Raw genomic sequence first — 19065 nt, forward strand, 5'->3', positions numbered from 1 at the left:
GCGTTCACTTGTCATAGTTACAGTGACGCCGTGCTGCTCTCTCTCAGTGACACAGAAATCTTTCACAAATCCGTGAATCCAGGCTATAAGCTGCATCACTGCCAAAATCTAATCACTTTGTCTCTGTCATTTCTGACCTTTCCTGAACATTTCATCCAAATCCAACAATCTGTTTTTGAGCAATGTTGCGCACAGACAGATGGACAAACCGACGGACAAACGTACGCCGACCATCACATAACTCCGATGTTCCTTGGCGGAGTAATAATAATCTAACAATTTAATCAAGGTGAAACAATATTCATAAAAGATTTGAGTTTAGTACAGCAGTTACATTACATGAGAGAAACATTCATAGTGCATTGTGTCTATACATGAGTCCATCGAGTTTAACTGGCCTCAGAAATTTTGGTTTCTAGAATACACACCTACATAACAATATCTACCGGTACTTTACAGTCATGTTCCTACGACTCAGACATAAATGAAGGCTCAAGGAACCTTTTGGAGTTCCTCGCCGCTGCAGAGGAGCCTTTTGACTTCTAAACAGTTTCTGGAGGAACTCCGTCAGAAAGATTCATCACCATTTTGTGGGGTTTGGAGTTCCATTTTGAACTAATTATTACGATAAATTCCTAAATAAGATAAAATCAATGACATGAGTCAGTTGCACACAACTCTGTCAGCAGAAAGTCAGACAATATTATAAGTTGTCCAAATACACAAAATCTGTAAAACTTACACTCAGTAATATCTTGAACTTTGTCAAAGAGCTCCATAATTTCATTATATCAAAATCATATAACCTATGATAATTCTATGTTTTTCTAACTCTAATGAAAAAAACTTGTTTGACATTAGACTAAAATAATACTGCTAGCTTTGGTATTCCTTTATCATAAAATTAGAATAACTTATATTACGTACACTACCATTCAAAAGTTTGGACACACCTTCTCATTCAGTGGTATTTATTTTCTACATTGTAGATAAACACTGAGGACATCAAAACTATAAAAGAATACATGTGGTAAACAAAAAGTGTTAATCTTCAGTATTAATCCAATTAAAATTAAATAAAAAGCATTGGATGAGAAGGTGTGTCCAAACTCAGCTGGTAGTGTACATGTAGAAATATTGTAATGTACAGAATTACAACTTCATTTTTTTTTTTTTTTTTTAAGTTTAAATGCAGAAATAACATGTTAGACATTATTCTAGAAACAAAGTCCTTCAGGAACCCATTTTGAATTAGAGGTTCTTTCAGCAACATCTTCTCTGTACTGAACTAAACTGAAGCAATGTTTCTTAAATATATCTCCCCTAATTCTAAGAAATTAGTACTAAGATTTAACATGATAAAACTTCACTGACACTGGACTACATTTTGTTTTACATCTCTGTGAGAACCCATGTGACTGATGTTTCCTGTGTATTTGCGTCAGCATTTTTTTCTCTGTATCACTCATACGGTATTATTAATTTACATCACGCTATTTTTTTTCTTTTGTATTATCACTACACTCCAGAGAGCCACACATAAGTTTCACAACTCTGCTTTACGCATTTAAAACCATCAAAACATTGCGGCTAAGCTAGACAGACAAGTAGTGACCACAGTACATGCATTTTAGTTGTCGTACACTGTAATATCCTCCTGAGGAACTTGAACCACCATTGATGATTCACTGGACTCCTTAGTATGCGTATTCTTAAAAACAAAGGTTTTAAATACATAAATCATGAATGTTGCCAATGTCAGCACATGCAAAGATCATTAACTTCTTTTTAAGAGTCTATGCATGAAAAATGAAATAATTGGTTATTTAAAACAGCTTGTTTTAGCTTAAAACACATCTAGCTTGGATTTTGTTTGGTCATGTACAACACACAGCTGTTCATACAAATCATAACACAAAATCTAATGTGCTGCAGTTTTCTCCTGCTTCACCTGCAGTTGTAGTCTTTATTGAGTAAGAGTTATTCACAAAAGCAAAAACTTCTCTGAGGAATTGGAGGACTCCTGCATTCAGTCTATTTGCCCTTTCTAATTTTGCCTGGTGTGGCTCCAGTTTTCTGCTTTTTCTTTGCTGATCCTTTTACCTCAGGTTCCTAAGAAAGACAAAAGTAACACAACAGATAATTTCAACATTCAGAAGATTGCTAAACGACCACAACAGTAGCTTCCTTGTTATGAAACCATGATTAAACATTGCAGCCTGCTCTTTATGATTAAAAAGGGAACTAGATAGAGGTTCAGACATGGGGAAACATGTAAAACACTTGTCCCAGAAGAATCAGAAGAAGAGGAGCAGCCCAGCAACTCCAATATTGGAGATTTGTCTGTCAAGTTTTGTTGGCGCTTTCAATATTGGATTTGGAGGTGGATTAAGTACAAACACACATAGGAGTGGTTGGAAATACATATACACTACCATTCAAAAGTTTGGGGTCAATTTCATGCTTTCCATGAAAACTTACACTTTTATTCATGTGCTAACATAATTGCACAGGGGTTTTCTAATCATCAATTAGCCTTTCAACACCATTAGCTAACACAATGTAGCATTAGAACACAGGAGTGATGGTTGCTGGAAATGTTCCTCTGTACCCCTCTGTACTCCTATGATATTCCATTAAAAATCAGCTGTTTCCAGATAGAATAGTAATTTACCACATTAACAATGTCTACACTAGATTTCTGATTCATTTAATGTTATCGTCATTGAAAAAAACAGTTTTTCTTTCAAAAATAAGGACATTTCTAAGTGACCCAAATTTTTGAATGGTAGCGTATCTCAGTATATTTTGGACCCTATATAAATCATTTTGACCCAGTGTTAAATTCAGAAAACCCAAAATAAATTAAAATCTGTGCACCAAATTCTTGGGTTTCTTTACTATTAAAGATTTATGCTGTACAGCAGCTTAAAGAAACCCCCGAAGGCCCAATATTTCTATGTCATTTATGTTCATGATTAGTGCATGAACTTGTCTCTCTATATCTGCAGGTGGCACTGCAGTTTTCCTAAACGTACCTTCCGTTTGGAGGACAAGGATCCAGTGACAGAGAAGAAAGAGTCCAGCCGTCCTTGTGTGCTGCCCTGCCTGCTCTTCACGATCTTCTTACAGCCGTTACGAATCCTGTCCTTACTGCACAAAAAGACATTTATCACTTTTTTTAAAGCTGCACTTTGTCCTATGTGTACAACATCATTTTCATCAACATGTTAATTGAAACATTTTATTGTTTTATTATTAAGTGTTTGAAGCAGCAAATAGACAAAGCCAAAAGGACCTTTAAACACCTCATTTTAAACACACCTCCATGAACAAACTCTGGAATGAAATGTGAACAAAGCCTCATATTTTAAAAGCTTGCTCAAGTGATGCCAGAAACATCGACATCTACATGTCCAACAGTGCAACCTAGTGGTCAAACATTTTACAACAAGCTGGTCCAGTTTCACTCAGAGCAACAACTAATCATTATCTTAGTAAGAATACTCAATAAGCCAGTAAAGTAGAGGAAGTCAATCTGTCATAAATAAGCGTAGATTTTGTTCACCTGAACTGTTTCTCATTACACATAAACTCAATCAGTCCCTCCTCATCCGGCTCGGTCCACTTCAGCTCTACTGAGGAGCAATCCACCACTTCTGGCTTCAAAAACAAACCTCTAGCTTCTTTGTACAGCCAGTCCTCTGGAGCAGGATGTTTCTGCGTGATGGGAAGACACGCAGAATCAGAACCTGGACCTTGTTTACTGGTTTAATCACAGGACAAACGTGAACTTACGCTGGGGTCAATGTTTTCCAGGATCTCCTCAATGCAGCCGTGCTGTCTGATCAGATCAATGGCTCTCTTGGGGCCGATCCCCTTGATGGTGCCGCAGTAATCACAGCCAAGTAGGATGCACAAGTCTATGAACTGGAAGGGAGCACAGAAAAAATAAACAAAGTTTACAGCTCAACAGCACATATAGTTCTGACCAGCAGGAGAGTAACGCCACATTTCCTTGCTAAGTTCAGTGTCAGCATGATAGAAGCAGAGGAAGTGCTTTTAGAAATTTCACCTCAGTTTAAAAAAAATGACACTTGATTATATGACATGCTTAACCTTTCTCAAAGTCAGAAAAAATTTACCTGCTCATTGGACATGCCGATGTCCTGCAGGATGCGACTGAAGTGGAACTCTTGAATCGGAAGCTTCCTGAAACACAAATAAATTCCTTTTTATTATCAAGTTCATAACGGAATGCATTTCCTGTCATCTCAGCAGCTATTCTGTTCATATTAACAGCAAGTACACTGACTCTTTGACATCTTAAATACACAAAATCATCCAAGACAGTAAAATTATTAAATGGCAAAACAAGACAGACACAATAAAAACAAGAAAAGCACTCAGAGAGCGCAGTACTCCCCCAAGCCTGCTTAGTCGTGTCATTTCCGACGGCTGAAATCTTGAAAAAAATTCGTAGCAAAAATCACGGAAACATAGAAAGTGGCCATTTAATATAGATATGCCCACAAACAAAATTGCCTTGCAAAATGAATGTGTACGTTGTATGTATGGATACCGAATCACGTGACCTAAATACGTAGCGGGTGCCGGGAATTGATGGGAATCGGAAACACCCCCACAATTTAATCAGTTGTTCCTTGTACCATTTCCGATGGATAAGTCCCAATAAGTCCACAACGGTTGATTCACTAAAAATCGACAGCTGTGGTTGCAATCATGTGATCGTCAGCAGGCAGCTGATGTAGCATACACTTGTTGTCATAGCTACAGTGACGCCGTTCCACTATCTCGCAATGATACAAAAATCTTTAACATATCCGTGGATCCAGACTATAAGCCACATGCCTGTCAAAATCTCATCACTGGGTCCTTGTGTCATTTCTGACCTTCCCTGAAAATTCCATCCAAATCCCTTTATTCTGTTTTTGAGTAATGTTGTGCACAGACAGAGACAGACAGAAGTATGCCGATTGTCACATAACTCCGTGATTCCTTAGTTTTATCACTACTTGAAAACAACAGAGTTAAAGTATAGCTACATAGTGTTGTGGCTGTGGTACTTGTTCCATCTAGTGTAATGAATTTCTCCTAAATCACCCACAGCTGTTAAGATAACAGCACTGTCATCACTAGCAGAATATAGCTGCTTTCACTCTAACAAGTACAAAAACAAGATCTGTTAATAACGTCCTCCACAGACTGAAAGAAAAACAGACAAACATCAGGCCACTTCTGCAAACATCTTTATAGCATGACCTAAAAGTGGAAATCGTTCATACTTTGCTTCGCTGGCGGTGAGATGTCTAAGCAGGACATTTGTTCCAAAGGTTAAACCGTCCATATCCTCTGTTGCCGTGGCGAAGACCTTCCCTGCTTTAACCAGAGCAGCACAGCTGGCCTCGGCCTCACACGGAGCCTGCAATACAAAAAACGAGTTACACAGAATTACTCAACCTGATCCATCCTTTTGCTTATATTCAAAGATTTTAGGTGCTGACCATACTGCACAGAATATCACTGTTTAATGACTTTCTGTGTATTGAGACTGTTTTAAGACCAGTATTTGCAGTTCATGTTTCATTGTTACATTTTCAGTCTTTCTTTAAAGTCAATTAAAGTAAAGTTACACATTGGGAAAGTAAGAACACAAAAAAATACTCTGGAATGATTTCTAACAGGAGAAAATGAAGCAAAATAAAGTGAATCTTGACCTCACCTCGATGTAAGGCACTCCCATCATTGTCAGCAGCTTCTTGCATTCATCATTATGTTGCTTGGTGACTTTAACCAGACGCTTGGTGAATTTGTCAATATTCTCTTGTTCCCCTGATTTAAGACAAAAAAAAAAAAAAAAAAAAAAAGAAAAACAGTTCTTATAATTTTTCCTACATAAAGCGTGTTCACAACCTCCACTTAAAACTTATTGTAAAAGGCAAATCTTGAACCTCATCATTAGTCTGACTTCAAATAAATTTACAAACCAGAAACCTCCAACGAGACATTCTGATTGTGATCTCTGTGGCAAAAAACACAAAACAAACTTCTTTACCTATTTCCTGGGCTTGAGCGAGCATCTTCTCAGCCTCTGCTCTCCTCTCTCCTCTTTTCTCGAGCTGGAAGATCAGAGCAAGAGCAGAATATGAGAGAAATGTAAACAAGCGGCAGAGGAAGTAAGGTGTCACGCTGTCTGCCTGACAGCTAAACAAGATGAAGAGATAAAGTGGCAACCACAGCAATACCACACAGCAAATAAAATAAGTGAAGAGGATCTGTGTCATTACCACTTCTTCAGACACAGCAGGTACACGGAAGCATGAGAGGAAATCAGAGGCGATACTAACCTCTGCTGACTTGAGCTGTGGGGGTTTGCCGTCGAACACGTACACGGGTTTGATACCGTGTTCCAACATGCGGATCGTCCGGTAGAACATTCCCATCAGGTGGCTGTGAACAACAGCGAAGGAAAATGGAAAGATCATTTCACTCTTGTGCCCAGACTTGATCTATAGCACCTATAATGGGTCTCTAACTATGCTTTCTTGGTCTTAATTTTAGGTGTTTATTGTTGCGACTGTACCTTGTCGTCTCTCCATCTTCATTCTGCAGAACGTTGCCATCCTGTCGCACAGCAATCAGAAACTGGTAGATGCACATGGAGGCATCGATGGCAATTTTCCTGCCTGCAAAGGTTCGCAATGCCATTAGCAAAATAGTATTTTATAACTGTGGCTTTTTAACGTTTGATTTTTATAGTATCCACAGAGTCAGACCTGCATTAGTAAAACAAATACTATCTGCACAACAATACAACTAACACAACTGAAGCTCTGGGTGACACTTCTAATAAAGCATCCGATGTCAAATTGAATAAGTTGAATTTTCCATTTGAAAGTACACTTACACTACAATGATAAACTGGATATACCAAATTTCAGAGCTCCCCTGCTCCGGCTTTATCTCAAGGCCTCTTAGATTCTCAGAGCAGCTGTTTCTTACAGTCCCATGCTTGAAATTGGATGATAAGAGAGATCGTGTCTTTACGGTGGCAGCTCCAAAACTTTGGAATAACCTCTCTATCCATCTAATTTATTTATTTATTCACCTTTATTTAACCAGAAAGCCCCCTTGAGATTAGAGATCTCTTTTACAAGAGAGACTTGGCCAAGATAGCAGCCATACAAACTTTAAAAGTTATATAAAACAGATACATGATACATAAATAAGCAACAAAACAGACTGAGAGCTGTTCAAGGTGAGTGGTCTCTCAAGAAAAACATTGACATTCCTCATTCACTGTATTCTTCAAGATATTCTTAAACTCATTAATGGATATGACTGTTTCAATTTTAAGAGCTTTTTATGAAGATTAATCCATGACTATGGTGCATGATGCCAGAACGCTGTTTTGCCAAAGTCTGTTCTGGGAACATTCAAAAGCAACCACTTGAAAGTGCGCAGATGGGAACTACTAGAACTGAAAGTGAGAAGGGTGCTGAGGTATTCTGGGAATTTGCCCAGCAAATAGATGAACATGTACCAGTTTTGTTGTCTACAAATGCATAGTGATGCCCAACCAACCAAATCATAAAGACTGGAAATGAAACACAGTGAAGCATGATATACTTGGTAATTGACATTGTTTTCAGAAAAAAAATCAAGATTTACAGGGTTTCAATCACAATTCTAAGTTGTTGTCCTATTTGTCAGGATACTATTTTAAAATAATGATCTTGCAGGTTGTTTGTGATGTTTTAGATTTACCCCCTTTCCTGACTTGCTATTTGCACACATTATTGTTTGTGTCTGTATAACAGCATCTTCAGGTATGTGATAAACTGTTTTATGTTTAAATGTGTTATATTAATACATTTTACTTGATTTAATCTGTTTAATCCTCATACCTGATGTAGCAATACCGATCTGTTGAGCAGGCCACATAACTGATTTATAGGAAAATAGACCTGTTATAGTTACCAAAGTAGTTCTTGATGTCTTGCTGTTTAATGGCACCAGGGGCCTGATCTGCAATCAGCTTGGCAAGTCCGTGTATTCCCATTATGGTACGAAATCTGAAAAACAGTAAAAATCATGCTAATTATGTCTAATGTAACATCTATCCTGACGATCTCCAGAGGCCTCAACACCTGTTATAAAACAGCTCCCTCCACGCTGCTGAAATGTGCGGAAACAATGCAGGACAAGCAGAATTCGTTTACATACATGCTGCTTACAATGTTGCACACACACCGATTAAATGAAACCTTCTAACTACGTGAGGTTGGTGCATTAACGATTAATCAATAACAGATCAAACTACTAGCTCTACTATAGTGATCTGAATGGCAGGGATGTGTCCTGGCATGTAGCTAACTTTGGCGCAGATACGTAGCAGTAAAAGCGACTGCAGAAAGAGGTTAGCGCGAAAGCTAAAACATAAACAATGCTACATTTAACCATAACGAAAATTCTCCTAGCGAACAGCTGCTACTCACAACTCTACCTTCCAGTGTTAATTTGGTTTAAACGGTTTAACTGTTTACTGCGTACTCACCCGTTAACAGTAACAGTCCGTTTTGTGCACTTTGTCCGGCGTCTCGAGCGTGAAGATCTGCGTCTATTTCGCGGGAAATCAAGTAGCAGACATTACCTGCCTATCTATCGAGCGCGGCACCTTCACAGACGCTGAGGATGTGCACATCGATAGCGCGGGTTCGATTAAGCCGGCCTGAGTTCTAACACGGAAGCCGTGCAAGGGCATTCTATTGGTTCGTTGAGGTTGAAGGAAATCCGGTCAATACAGAAAAATAACAGAGTCGCTGAGCTGCGGCTCTTAACGGTTTGAACTGTTTGTTTTCGGAGGCGTTAAATAAGCTACCTGCATTTCACATAGCTTATGAGAGGGAAATACTGCCGGCTGTGAACAACCGGTAAGCCTGCAGGTGTGTGTTTGTTTCTCCGCCCACTCCGGAAAACTCCACCGAGTCGTCGTTATTTTTATTTTTAAGGTGACGTGGAGTCGAGCCCTTCTTCCACACTGCTTCATGTGTCAGTAAAAAAGGACTTGGTGTACCCGGGTATGAACGCAGCGGACACATAATACTTTGAGACGCTGCATCGAGGATTTCCAAGATGTTTAGCTGCAACCTGAAATCTTCGCACTGAGCTCCACTATCGGCGCAAAGCGGAGCAGAGAGAGAGAGAGAGGGACTGTCGGGGCCTGGAGTCCGAGGAATCCGGCGGACAGGTTTAGTTGGCTCTGCCGCATCCGGACTGAAGTGGCAGTGAGACCGGTAGAGGAGATTTCTCTAACTTCTTGTCTGTAGTCATTTGCTGTCTTTGTAATTCCAGGCTCCAAATGAAAATGTGCCACTTTGGAATAAAGTAGATGGAGATCAGTTGTTTTGCTCCATGAATTAGATTAGACTGAATAAGATGAGATTCGATTGGATTAGATTCAACTTTATGGGCATTGCACAGAGTTGAAGTACTAAGACAGCTAAATGCAGTTTAGTATTTAACCAGAAGTGCAAAAGAACCAGTAAAAATAATGTGCGTTGCAAAATTTCCTAGTTAAATAGCTTTAAGAGCAGTATATGATACTAATAAATATATACATGTTTATGGGTCATTCCAGAATTGGAGGACATTTAACATCCCACCCATCAAATTTCAAATAATCCATGCACAAAATACTAAAACATGCAGCTGTTGTGTAAATGTACTTGTCCTGAAACCAGATCTTAAAAAACTAGGAGAAAAAAATGTTTGAAAATATTTTTAAATACCAAATAAGTCTGGAGTCCCCCCCCCCCCCCCCCCCCCCCCCATGACCAAAGTGGATCTCAAATAAAACCATTATAATGAAACCTAAACCTCCTTTTTTTGGTATTATTTTTTTCAGTGATGTCGCTTGTAATTGTGGGAACATTTTTTATAATCAACATAATATTTTAAATAATAATTATCGTGCATGTCACACAACAATCCTGTTAGCATAAGCTTTTTAGCTGGTAGAGGAAGAAGAAAACAGTGAATTACATGATACACTGGAATTAACATCATCAAACAGTTTTCATAAAGAATTAGTAGAGCAAAAGTATAAGCTCACTTCTATTTTTCATATTTTCATAACATTGTCAGCCTTGATTGAATGTCTCACTCTACCTCATGCAATGCTGTTATGTATATTATCAGGATAAGATGAATTCTTTTTACTTTTTTCTCTACTTTTTTCCATCAGTCAGTTTGTCCTCTTGGTCAGCAGTAACAGCTAGCTAAATATCTAGCTTCTACTCCTGAGAAAAAGCTAACATTAGCATGGATGAGCAACACTGTTACTGTGAATAAAGTAGGGTAAGCAAACAATAGTATTATACAATAATAAAACAATAATAATGAAAATTGTACCATTGATGTGTAAGCTGAGCCAATCAAGCCTTTGATAGTTTATTACCTATTATTGATGAATATGTAGCAGAAACTGTAAAAGAGAAGGTTAATTTTTCAAACGTTTTGAAACCTAAACGCCTTCCAATTCTGGAATAACCCATATATACAATAAACTATAGGTAATATAAGTGTGTTATCTAAATAGTATAAAAATGGGGATAAATGACAGTATGGACAGCACATATGAGACGCAGGATATATACATTATGTAGGTAGTATAAGTAGTGTGGTGTGTACAGAGTAAATCACTGAGGCCTCCTCATTAGTCACGTTTATTTCTGCAGAAACCTCAACATTAATAAGATGCGCTCTGTGCTTGACCTTGCTCTTACTGCTATAATATGGTGAATGTAGTAATTATCATTACCTAACTCACTAGACACACTTGTAGAAGGTTCTTTAAAGCATGGATGTGCTGTCTGTAGTCCTAAGATTGTTGCTGTTGTAATTGATGTAATTACACCCTATTGAAAGCTTGGTCTTATCAAATTATTGGGAGAAAAAAATGGTCTTGTTGGTAAAAAATTAAGAAGACCTGCTGCTGTGATGCTACTCTGAAGAGTTAAAAGAGGATGTAGTTTAACACAGGAGGTGATTGATCAGCTAATATTAAATGCAGTACAACTTCATCACTAAAGTAGAATTGTCATTGCTGTGACCAGAAATGCTATAGTAGTGCTGACAGTGGATCAGTGATGACACCTGTTCTCTTTATTGAGACAACAGATGTGTCTTTTGCAAGGCTGACGGCTAGACACGGTTTGTAAGATGAAAAATTTGCAAAGCATTAGCGGAGTGGCTCATTTGTTTACCTACATACTGCTACTACAGGGGGAGAAAAAGAGGAAAAATTGTGCTTTTGCATCAGATTTTACCCTTGCATCATCATTTTTCTTGCAAAATGTGGTGTTAATGCATATTAGCAGGCTACGCTGTGTAAGAAAATATGTTTCTAATACATTTTGAACTAAAAGCAACATTATGGGGATTCTGGGGACACGGTAGCTGTCTAAAAACATGACTTGAACATCTAGAAAGGCCTGCCCGAGCAATGTTACTTATTTTCTGCTCTCACAAACTCGTACCAGACAGATAAAAACTGACAGAACTTGTTTATTTCCAGTCAAAAAACCCTATGGACTGATTAAACTGATGAAATGGGTTGTAATTCATGGTGGTTACACACAGTTCTGTTGGAGTGTTTTACGATTTTCTGCTGTCTTTGTTAAAACATTGTATGAGTGACATTACATAAAATTCTGCAATTATACCTCCTGGCATTTAAGTCATTAGATACCTAAATACATACCTCTAAATTGCACAGAAGGGGCCTACATTCAGTGAAGTCTCAACACAAACAGATGCGTTTAAACCACACCTGTCCAACATGAACTGATGAACTGTCGTTTTTGCAACAGGGACTATATATTGTGGAACAGGACACCTGCCAGGTGGCTGTCAGAGGACGATGGTGCTGCACTGTGTCTTGATCCTAAGCCTGTTCTCAGGCTGGGCAGTGGGCTACAAGCAAGGAGACAACGTGACTCTTTATGTCAACAAAGTGGGCCCTTATCATAACCCCCAGGAGACATATCACTACTACACTTTGCCTGTTTGCAGGCCGGAGAAGGTCAGTCTTTGTTCTGTGTCACTGTTGTAACACACAGAGGAACTGTATTTTGTCATCTTAAACGTACACACTGGTGTAATGGCGACATCTTAGTCTTAACATTTCTCATAAAGTGCTTTTCTTTGAAACACGCAAAACAGTAAAAGTCTATATGTTTTAATGTGATCATGATGCAGCATTCAGAGGGATTTTATTTGAGCATTTATTTTCTTACTGGGTGCTTGAATGGATTGCCACAAAATCAACTAAATCTTTTACCAAAATGAGTGGAGTTTTGTTAGAAAAATCTGTCAAAATATACTTTATATACTTTATAAACTATAAACCCAGAAACACAGGGTGTTTTCAAGTAAATCTTCATTTTGTGGTGCTTATTTAAACACATATTTGCTGTCTGTGCTTTGCTCTTGAGAGATTGCCAACAAAAGATGACGATTTCTGTCCCTCTGTTTAAGGTGTAATTCAGGAAATGGATTTAAGTAAAAGTCATTATTGGATGTGTGATTGCGGTGGTGTCACTGTGACCCAAAGTTATGACAGCAGTAACTTAATCCCCACTTTTATGTGATATAGTAAATGGCCAGCTGTATTTTTGTGCAGTATAACTGTCCAAGCTTTCTTTGCTGTTTTGGAATGATTTGCTCACAGAATCATGACTAGTTAATGCTTTGTATTGTTTTTTAAATAACGTATAAATCCTGTTGTACCATCAGGTTCACCACAAATCCTTGAGTCTGGGAGAAGTGCTGGATGGTGACAGAATGGCGGAGTCTTTATATCACATCCGCTTTAGAGAAAATGTGGAGAAAAAAATTCTTTGTCACCTCACTCTGTCAGAGAAACAGGTATTTACAAGGATAGTTACAACTTACACAGTTAATTATTTTTATTCAGCTTCTTTTTGGAAGCCTGCAAGAATAACCTTTGTAAGGAGGTATGTTAATTATTATCATAAAACAGTTTCTCAAGTGAGAGATTCTCTTGAACACACCAGTCTCTTGCAATGCAGTTTCCAAAATACTGTGAAACTAATTAAATGCTACATTTCCGTCATTCTAAAAACTTATACGATGATAAAATGGAAACTCTTATTCAGCAAGTTGATATTTATTCAGCTTTACTAGCTTTTCTTTGCAAACTCATACAAGTGTTGAGTTATTTCTGACTTTGAAAACATGTAATCAGTATCTGGATCTATTACTTTATAGTGTTTTCTGTCACACCTGAGCACCTTCATATGCCAAACCTTTAGTTCTGTAGAGAAAGGCTGATGTAGCAGAGAAAGTTCAACACAGATGAGTGACTACCAACAATTCAATTCTTTGTCCACTTAAATAAGCCATTAAAATGCTCCAAGTACTGGGAGCTGTAGTGTTGTTTAAAACACATAAACTGTGTTCGTATGTTTTGTCTGTGTCTCAGGTTGATGAGCTTCGCGAGGCCATCGAGGAGCTGTACTACTTTGAGTTTGTCCTGGATGATATTCCAATCTGGGGGTTTGTAGGGTACATAGAGGAGAGTGGCTTCCTGCCGCACAGCCATAAGGTAAACAGCGAGACTGTAGATGTGTCAGTGGTTTCATCTTCATGCAAAATTCCTGTTTCTGCTGAGCCACATTCCACTTGTAATCAATTATATCTCCAACTTCATCCTCCCTCTGTTGTCATTTCTCTCTCTGTCTCTCTTTTGTTCTGTCAGGTGGCTTTGTGGACTCATCTAGATTTCAATATCGAGTACAACGGCAACTCTGTGATCTTCGCCAATGTCTCAGTGAAGGACATCAAGCCCGTTCCCCTGGAGGACGGGGCGGGAGTGGCAGTGGGTGGTGTCGGGGTGGGCGGAGGCAGCCTGACTGTCACCCACACCTACAGCGTGCACTGGTTTGAGTCCACTCTCACTCACGCCCGGAGAGCTGAGCGCCTCCGAGACTACTCGTTCTTCCCCAAAACTCTGGAAATCCACTGGCTGTCTATCATTAACTCACTCGTCCTGGTCGTGCTGCTCCTGGGCTTCGTCATCATCATCCTCATGCGAGTCCTTAAGAACGACTTCGCCAGGTCAGTAAGCAGAGCAGCTCTGATGGTTGGGTCAGGTGATGGACGATAGTCTCATGTCTTGAATTTAGAAAACTAAACAATGGGAAAGGCCTCAGCAGCCCTTTAACATTACACAGCAACAATGTGGGTGATAGAAAAACCTGAGAGGAAAAATAGAACCTTGTAGTTGTTAAAATACATAAAATAACTTTACCAAAGAGTTAAATTTTTCATAATGCATACTAGGTTTCTTTGCCCTCCATATCCACTGTGAAATGAATACAAAACAGGCTTAGTAGTGTAATATGTACCCTTAATATTAGTTCAATAAACAGGAATATATTCCAAAGAAGGTTCCTTAACAGTCTTTTTATTTCTGATAGTTTAGTTATTATTTGGCTTCACTTTAGTCAGGGTTTAAATAATTAGTCACTTCACCATGAAGTGATTTAATTGACAATTGATTTAAATTAGCATTGTCATTACGAAAATCAAATGCCAAGTGTCCTGATTCCAGCTTCTTAAGCAAAGGACTTGCTGCTTTCCTGTGTTTTTGATTTTTTTTCTTATTTATTTTTATTACTACTGTTTTTTAATTTAGTTTTTTTCTCTTCATTTTTCTATACCTATTGTATTCTCTTTCCCTATTCCTAGGATAACAATAGCAGCTGAAACCAAATTCCTTGCATGATGTGTAAATACTAGGCCATTAAAGCTGATTCTGATATCACAGTATAGAGAGTATTTTGGGGGATTTAGCTGTTAGCTGCCAGACCAAACAATGTGAAGACACACATCAGGTCTTCAAAATGCACATTAGAAATTGAGTTTTGCATTTTATATGATTTTTGCCCTCTTATTGGGTAAATAAGAATGATGAGTCATGAGTTTGGGTTCTCTTGAGAATTAAAAACAAAAACTTTTGCATCTTCTTTTAGACTTAATTTATGCAGGCGACCATTAAAATCTACACGTCTCGCAGATTGTCTGTTACAGTGGAATATTTATTTGAAATAATCTGGAGATCATAAGCCACTACCTTTTTCCTAAATGCCTTAGATAGCTCTTTAGATAGTTGCATGATGACGCCACAAACTTCAGTTGCAAAGGGAACAGCAGACCCTAAATGTCAGAGGTGCTTCTGTCACTCCCTGAGGAGTTTCTAATCATTTACACCTAATCTATTTTATTTAATTCTGAAAATGACAACAGAATATGTCAGTTGTATTTGTCATTTGCTTGAGTATCATCTGTTAATAGGCTCAATTTCAAAGAGGATATTAAGTTTACTTCTCCAAAAAGATTTTAAAAAAGCCAATAAGTGGGGTAACCCAATAGCATGTGTCAATGTTGTTAGCATTAAGTCCCTGGATCGATTTCCAGCTGGACGAAACCTCTGTTTCCCCTGCTCTTTTTCACTGCACTTTCACTTGCAGCTTGTTGAATAAATCAAAAATATCAAATAAATAGTCTTTTACATTTTTTTAACTATTTCTTATTCACGTGACAGTAAAATAGAAAATTGAAAAAGCAGATTTTAGTTATTTGCGTTAAACATGCAAAAATGCTGGTGTAGTTTCATGAGGTGACTCTAGGATTTACAATCCCTGCAGCAGCATACGAATGTAAGGGAAAGTTTTTCAGCTCTTGTTCTGCTTGTCAGTTACATTATAAGTTCCTGGCCGAAAATGCTTTTTCCCTGGCCTGCAGGTACAATATGGAAGAGGAGGGCGGCTGCGATGATCTGGATCAGGGAGACAATGGCTGGAAAATCATACACACTGATGTCTTCAGGTTTCCACCTTTCAAAAGCCTGATGTGTGCCGTGTTGGGAGTCGGGGCTCAGTTCCTTACACTTGCCACAGGTGAGCGTTTATTCTCAAATACACATGAGCTAAAAAAGAAAACGTGCACACTGTTCAAATCAGGAACAGCACTAGGACTTACAGTTGTTCTGTTAAAAAAATAACCCGTAGACCTGTAAATGACCTGTAGCCACGGTCCATATACTGAGCGTTTTAGCAATGTATCAGTAGCATACAGGTCATATTTACAAACCTCAGCTGTAGGAGTCTGATCTTTGTATATTATTTTTGCTTTAGGGATCATCGTCATGGCATTGCTGGGAATGTTTAACGTGCATCGCCATGGCGCCATCAACTCAGCAGCCATCGTCCTGTACGCTCTGACCAGCTGCGTGTCGGGCTACGTCTCATGCAGTTTCTACACACAGATCAACGGCCAGCGTTGGGTGTGGAACATCATCCTCACTTCATCTCTTTTCTCCGGTGAGTGAGATCAGAAGAGTCTCAGAGGGCACACTTATTCCCAGTTCAGCCTCTTCACACTTTTATTGTAAGAGGAAGAGAGAAAAAGCACTTTGCACATGTCCGGATCCTTGTGTCAGCGTACACCTCGCTAGACTGAATGTAAGTGAGAAGTGGCGTCATACTGGACTCTGGACCTTCCTGTTGAAGATGAATCAGTGACGTTTCAATAACTTCAATCATGCGCTAAACAGTGTACTGGGTTTTATTGAACATTTTCCTGAAACTTTATCTGAGATTAAACATATTCATTTACTTATTTTGAGCTTCACAGTTTATGTAGTTGAACAATTAACTTTACCAATTATTGACACCCCCAAGTTGACCCATTACTGTTAGCAGGTAAGACAGGTAACTACATTTCAAGAAAGCAGGCCTGAGTGATTAGGAGAGCTTTTGTAAAAGAGTTTTATCAACAAATAAAAATAAATGCAGATCCCTTCTCACAGACAGGGCAGGCAAGACTTAGAAGGAACGCTGGCTGTCAGTTCCTAAAGTCACTTTTGGCAGTCATTCATACTGACTTTGGCTCTCACGTTAGCATTTTTTCACCAGAAATAACAGCTCCCTGTAAGCAGTGTCTGGCTAGGTAATGCACCTCTAGTGTGTTATTGCAGTATCAAATAGTTTACTCAGTTATTGATTTGCTATTCCACATTATATAGACTGGTTAAAAACAGTGTCAGTCTTTTATCACCTTCCTTCCCACAGCTCCTCTCTTCCTCACGTGGAGCGTAGTGAACTCGATCCACTGGTGGAGCGGCTCCACTCAGGCTCTGCCGGCCACCACCGTGCTCCTCCTGCTGGGTGCCTGGGTGCTAGTAGGCTTCCCCCTCACCGTCATCGGTGGCATCGTGGGAAAGAATAGAGCTGGCAATTTTCAGGCACCATGCCGCACTCGTAACATCGCCCGGCAGATTCCTGCACAGCCCTGGTACAAACACACGGTCGTGCACATGGCCATCGGCGGCTTTCTACCCTTTAGGTAAGATTTCTTTCAACCGCAGCTAAATATAACATTAAAAGTACAGTCTCTTCATTTGGACTTTCTCTCACTAAATCCTACTTTCTATCAATTCTTTCCCTTAGTGCCATCTCAGTGGAGCTGTACTACATCTTTGCCACAGTTTGGGGCAGAGAGCAGTACACCCTCTACGGCATCCTGTTGTGCGTCTTCGCCATCCTCCTCTCAGTTGGCGCCTGCATATCTGTGGCGCTGACCTACTTCCTCCTGTCAGGCGAGGACTACCGCTGGTGGTGGCGGAGCGTGCTGAGCACTGGTTCCACCGGCCTCTTCATCTTCGTCTACTCAGTTTTCTACTATCGGAACCGGTCCTCTATGAGCGGCCTGGTGCAAAGCACAGAGTTCTTCGGCTACTCTCTGCTCACAGCGCTGGTCTTCTCACTGATGCTGGGCAGCGTGTCGTTCTGGGCCTCGCTGGCATTTATTCGCTACATCTACCGTAGCCTCAAGATGGACTAGACATGAAATGTGCACACACACAACTCTAAACAAACATGTCATAGCACACATGGACAATCTTTATTCTCTATTGCTCTTTCACTCACACACAACACACAAAGACCTCCTAATGTATTTGTAGGAGAAACAGGGGCCTTTACCTTGATTTGAAAAAAGTAAATAATTGAACTGTCAGTGTTGGAATAAAGGATGTTTGGATGGATGGACAAACTATTTGGGGATGGGATTATCATGGATTTATGGATAAAAGGGGATATTTCAGTACAAAAGGATGATTGTGTCATCAGGAATGAATGAATATAATGTATGATATACTACATGTGTGAATGGTTTTAGTTAATTGCATGATGCTGTGTGGCTTCATCTGCTCCGTTACCTAAGTCATGGTCTATCAAGGCTGGGAAGGAGCTACATGTTCTATACTTCCCACATTACACTGGTTCCCTGCTGAGAAAGCTCACTCATACTGTAGTTCTGATTATGCAGCAGTGCAAGTGTTACTTGCACTATACTATACGGTACTATACTACCCCACACATAAGATTGTGGCAGCCTGTTAAAGTATAACAAACATTTTTTTTTTTTTTTGCACTGGCCCTGTTTAGTTCCACATGGACCTGCCATCAGTAAGAGGAACGATGCCTTGTAGATCGAAGAGCTGTTGCAAAATAATGGTGATGGGAGCAATATTCTAATTGTATTCTATGGTCACCATTGACTGTAATTTTGGTTCTGATGTAAATATAGTATTTTCAATAAAATGCTTTTAATACAACATTGTCAGCAAACAACTTCCCAAGATTTCTTTTGTGACAACAGTTACTGGACCTCAGACCAACTGACACGTTATCCTAACAAATTCCCTTGCACCTCTGGACATACACTACCAGTCAAAAGTTTGGACACACCATCTCATTCAATGTTTATTCTTTATTTTTACTACTTTCTACATTGTAGATACATACTGAAGACATCAAAACTATGAATTATGTAGCAAACAACTGAAATAACTCTAAAGATGTTTTTTTTTTTTTTTTTTTTTTTTTTAAAAGATTCTTCAAAAAATTTTTGTCTACTACATAATTCCATGTGTTCATTCATAGTTTTGATGCC

General features: G+C 39.0%; 2 protein-coding genes across 2 annotated transcripts; one reads left to right on the forward strand and one right to left on the reverse strand.

Annotated features, from left to right (window-relative positions):
• Positions 1 to 1922: 1922 nt before the first annotated feature.
• On the reverse strand, positions 1923 to 8705 carry fen1 (flap structure-specific endonuclease 1). Its single transcript, XM_023275442.3, has 12 exons — positions 8579 to 8705; positions 8002 to 8096; positions 6605 to 6707; positions 6369 to 6471; positions 6077 to 6140; positions 5744 to 5853; positions 5307 to 5443; positions 4146 to 4212; positions 3799 to 3930; positions 3569 to 3720; positions 3039 to 3153; positions 1923 to 2112 (listed from the first exon to the last, which is right to left on the reverse strand). The coding sequence occupies exons 2-12, from the start codon at positions 8081 to 8083 to the stop codon at positions 2035 to 2037; spliced, it is 1143 nt and encodes a 380-aa protein (XP_023131210.1). The 5' UTR covers positions 8084 to 8096; positions 8579 to 8705; the 3' UTR covers positions 1923 to 2034.
• A 105-nt stretch (positions 8706 to 8810) lies between these two features.
• tm9sf1 (transmembrane 9 superfamily member 1) lies at positions 8811 to 18727 on the forward strand. Its single transcript, XM_023275448.3, has 9 exons — positions 8811 to 9317; positions 11895 to 12106; positions 12820 to 12951; positions 13529 to 13651; positions 13805 to 14163; positions 15853 to 16007; positions 16245 to 16430; positions 17181 to 17454; positions 17559 to 18727. Exons 2-9 carry the CDS (start codon positions 11945 to 11947, stop codon positions 17950 to 17952), a joined length of 1785 nt encoding a protein of 594 aa, XP_023131216.1. The 5' UTR covers positions 8811 to 9317; positions 11895 to 11944; the 3' UTR covers positions 17953 to 18727.
• The last annotated feature ends 338 nt before the right edge of the window (positions 18728 to 19065 follow it).

This window comes from Amphiprion ocellaris, chromosome 22 (assembly GCF_022539595.1).
Source record: "Amphiprion ocellaris isolate individual 3 ecotype Okinawa chromosome 22, ASM2253959v1, whole genome shotgun sequence".
In the NCBI taxonomy this organism is placed as follows: Eukaryota; Metazoa; Chordata; class Actinopteri; family Pomacentridae; genus Amphiprion; species Amphiprion ocellaris.

Excerpts from the sequence above, each read along its gene's own strand:
- fen1 (XM_023275442.3), bottom strand. The coding sequence starts at position 8,083 with ATGGGAATACACGGACTTGCCAAGCTGATTGCAGATCAGGCCCCTGGT. Across the intron at positions 6,472-6,604 it reads GAAGATGGAGAGACGACAAG|CCACCTGATGGGAATGTTCT; the intron begins GTACAGTCGCAA and ends TGTTGTTCACAG. Across the intron at positions 5,444-5,743 it reads TGGGAGTGCCTTACATCGAG|GCTCCGTGTGAGGCCGAGGC; the intron begins GTGAGGTCAAGA and ends TTTGTATTGCAG.
- tm9sf1 (XM_023275448.3), top strand. The coding sequence starts at position 11,945 with ATGGTGCTGCACTGTGTCTTGATCCTAAGCCTGTTCTCAGGCTGGGCA. Across the intron at positions 12,952-13,528 it reads TCACTCTGTCAGAGAAACAG|GTTGATGAGCTTCGCGAGGC; the intron begins GTATTTACAAGG and ends TCTGTGTCTCAG. Across the intron at positions 14,164-15,852 it reads CTTAAGAACGACTTCGCCAG|GTACAATATGGAAGAGGAGG; the intron begins GTCAGTAAGCAG and ends CCTGGCCTGCAG.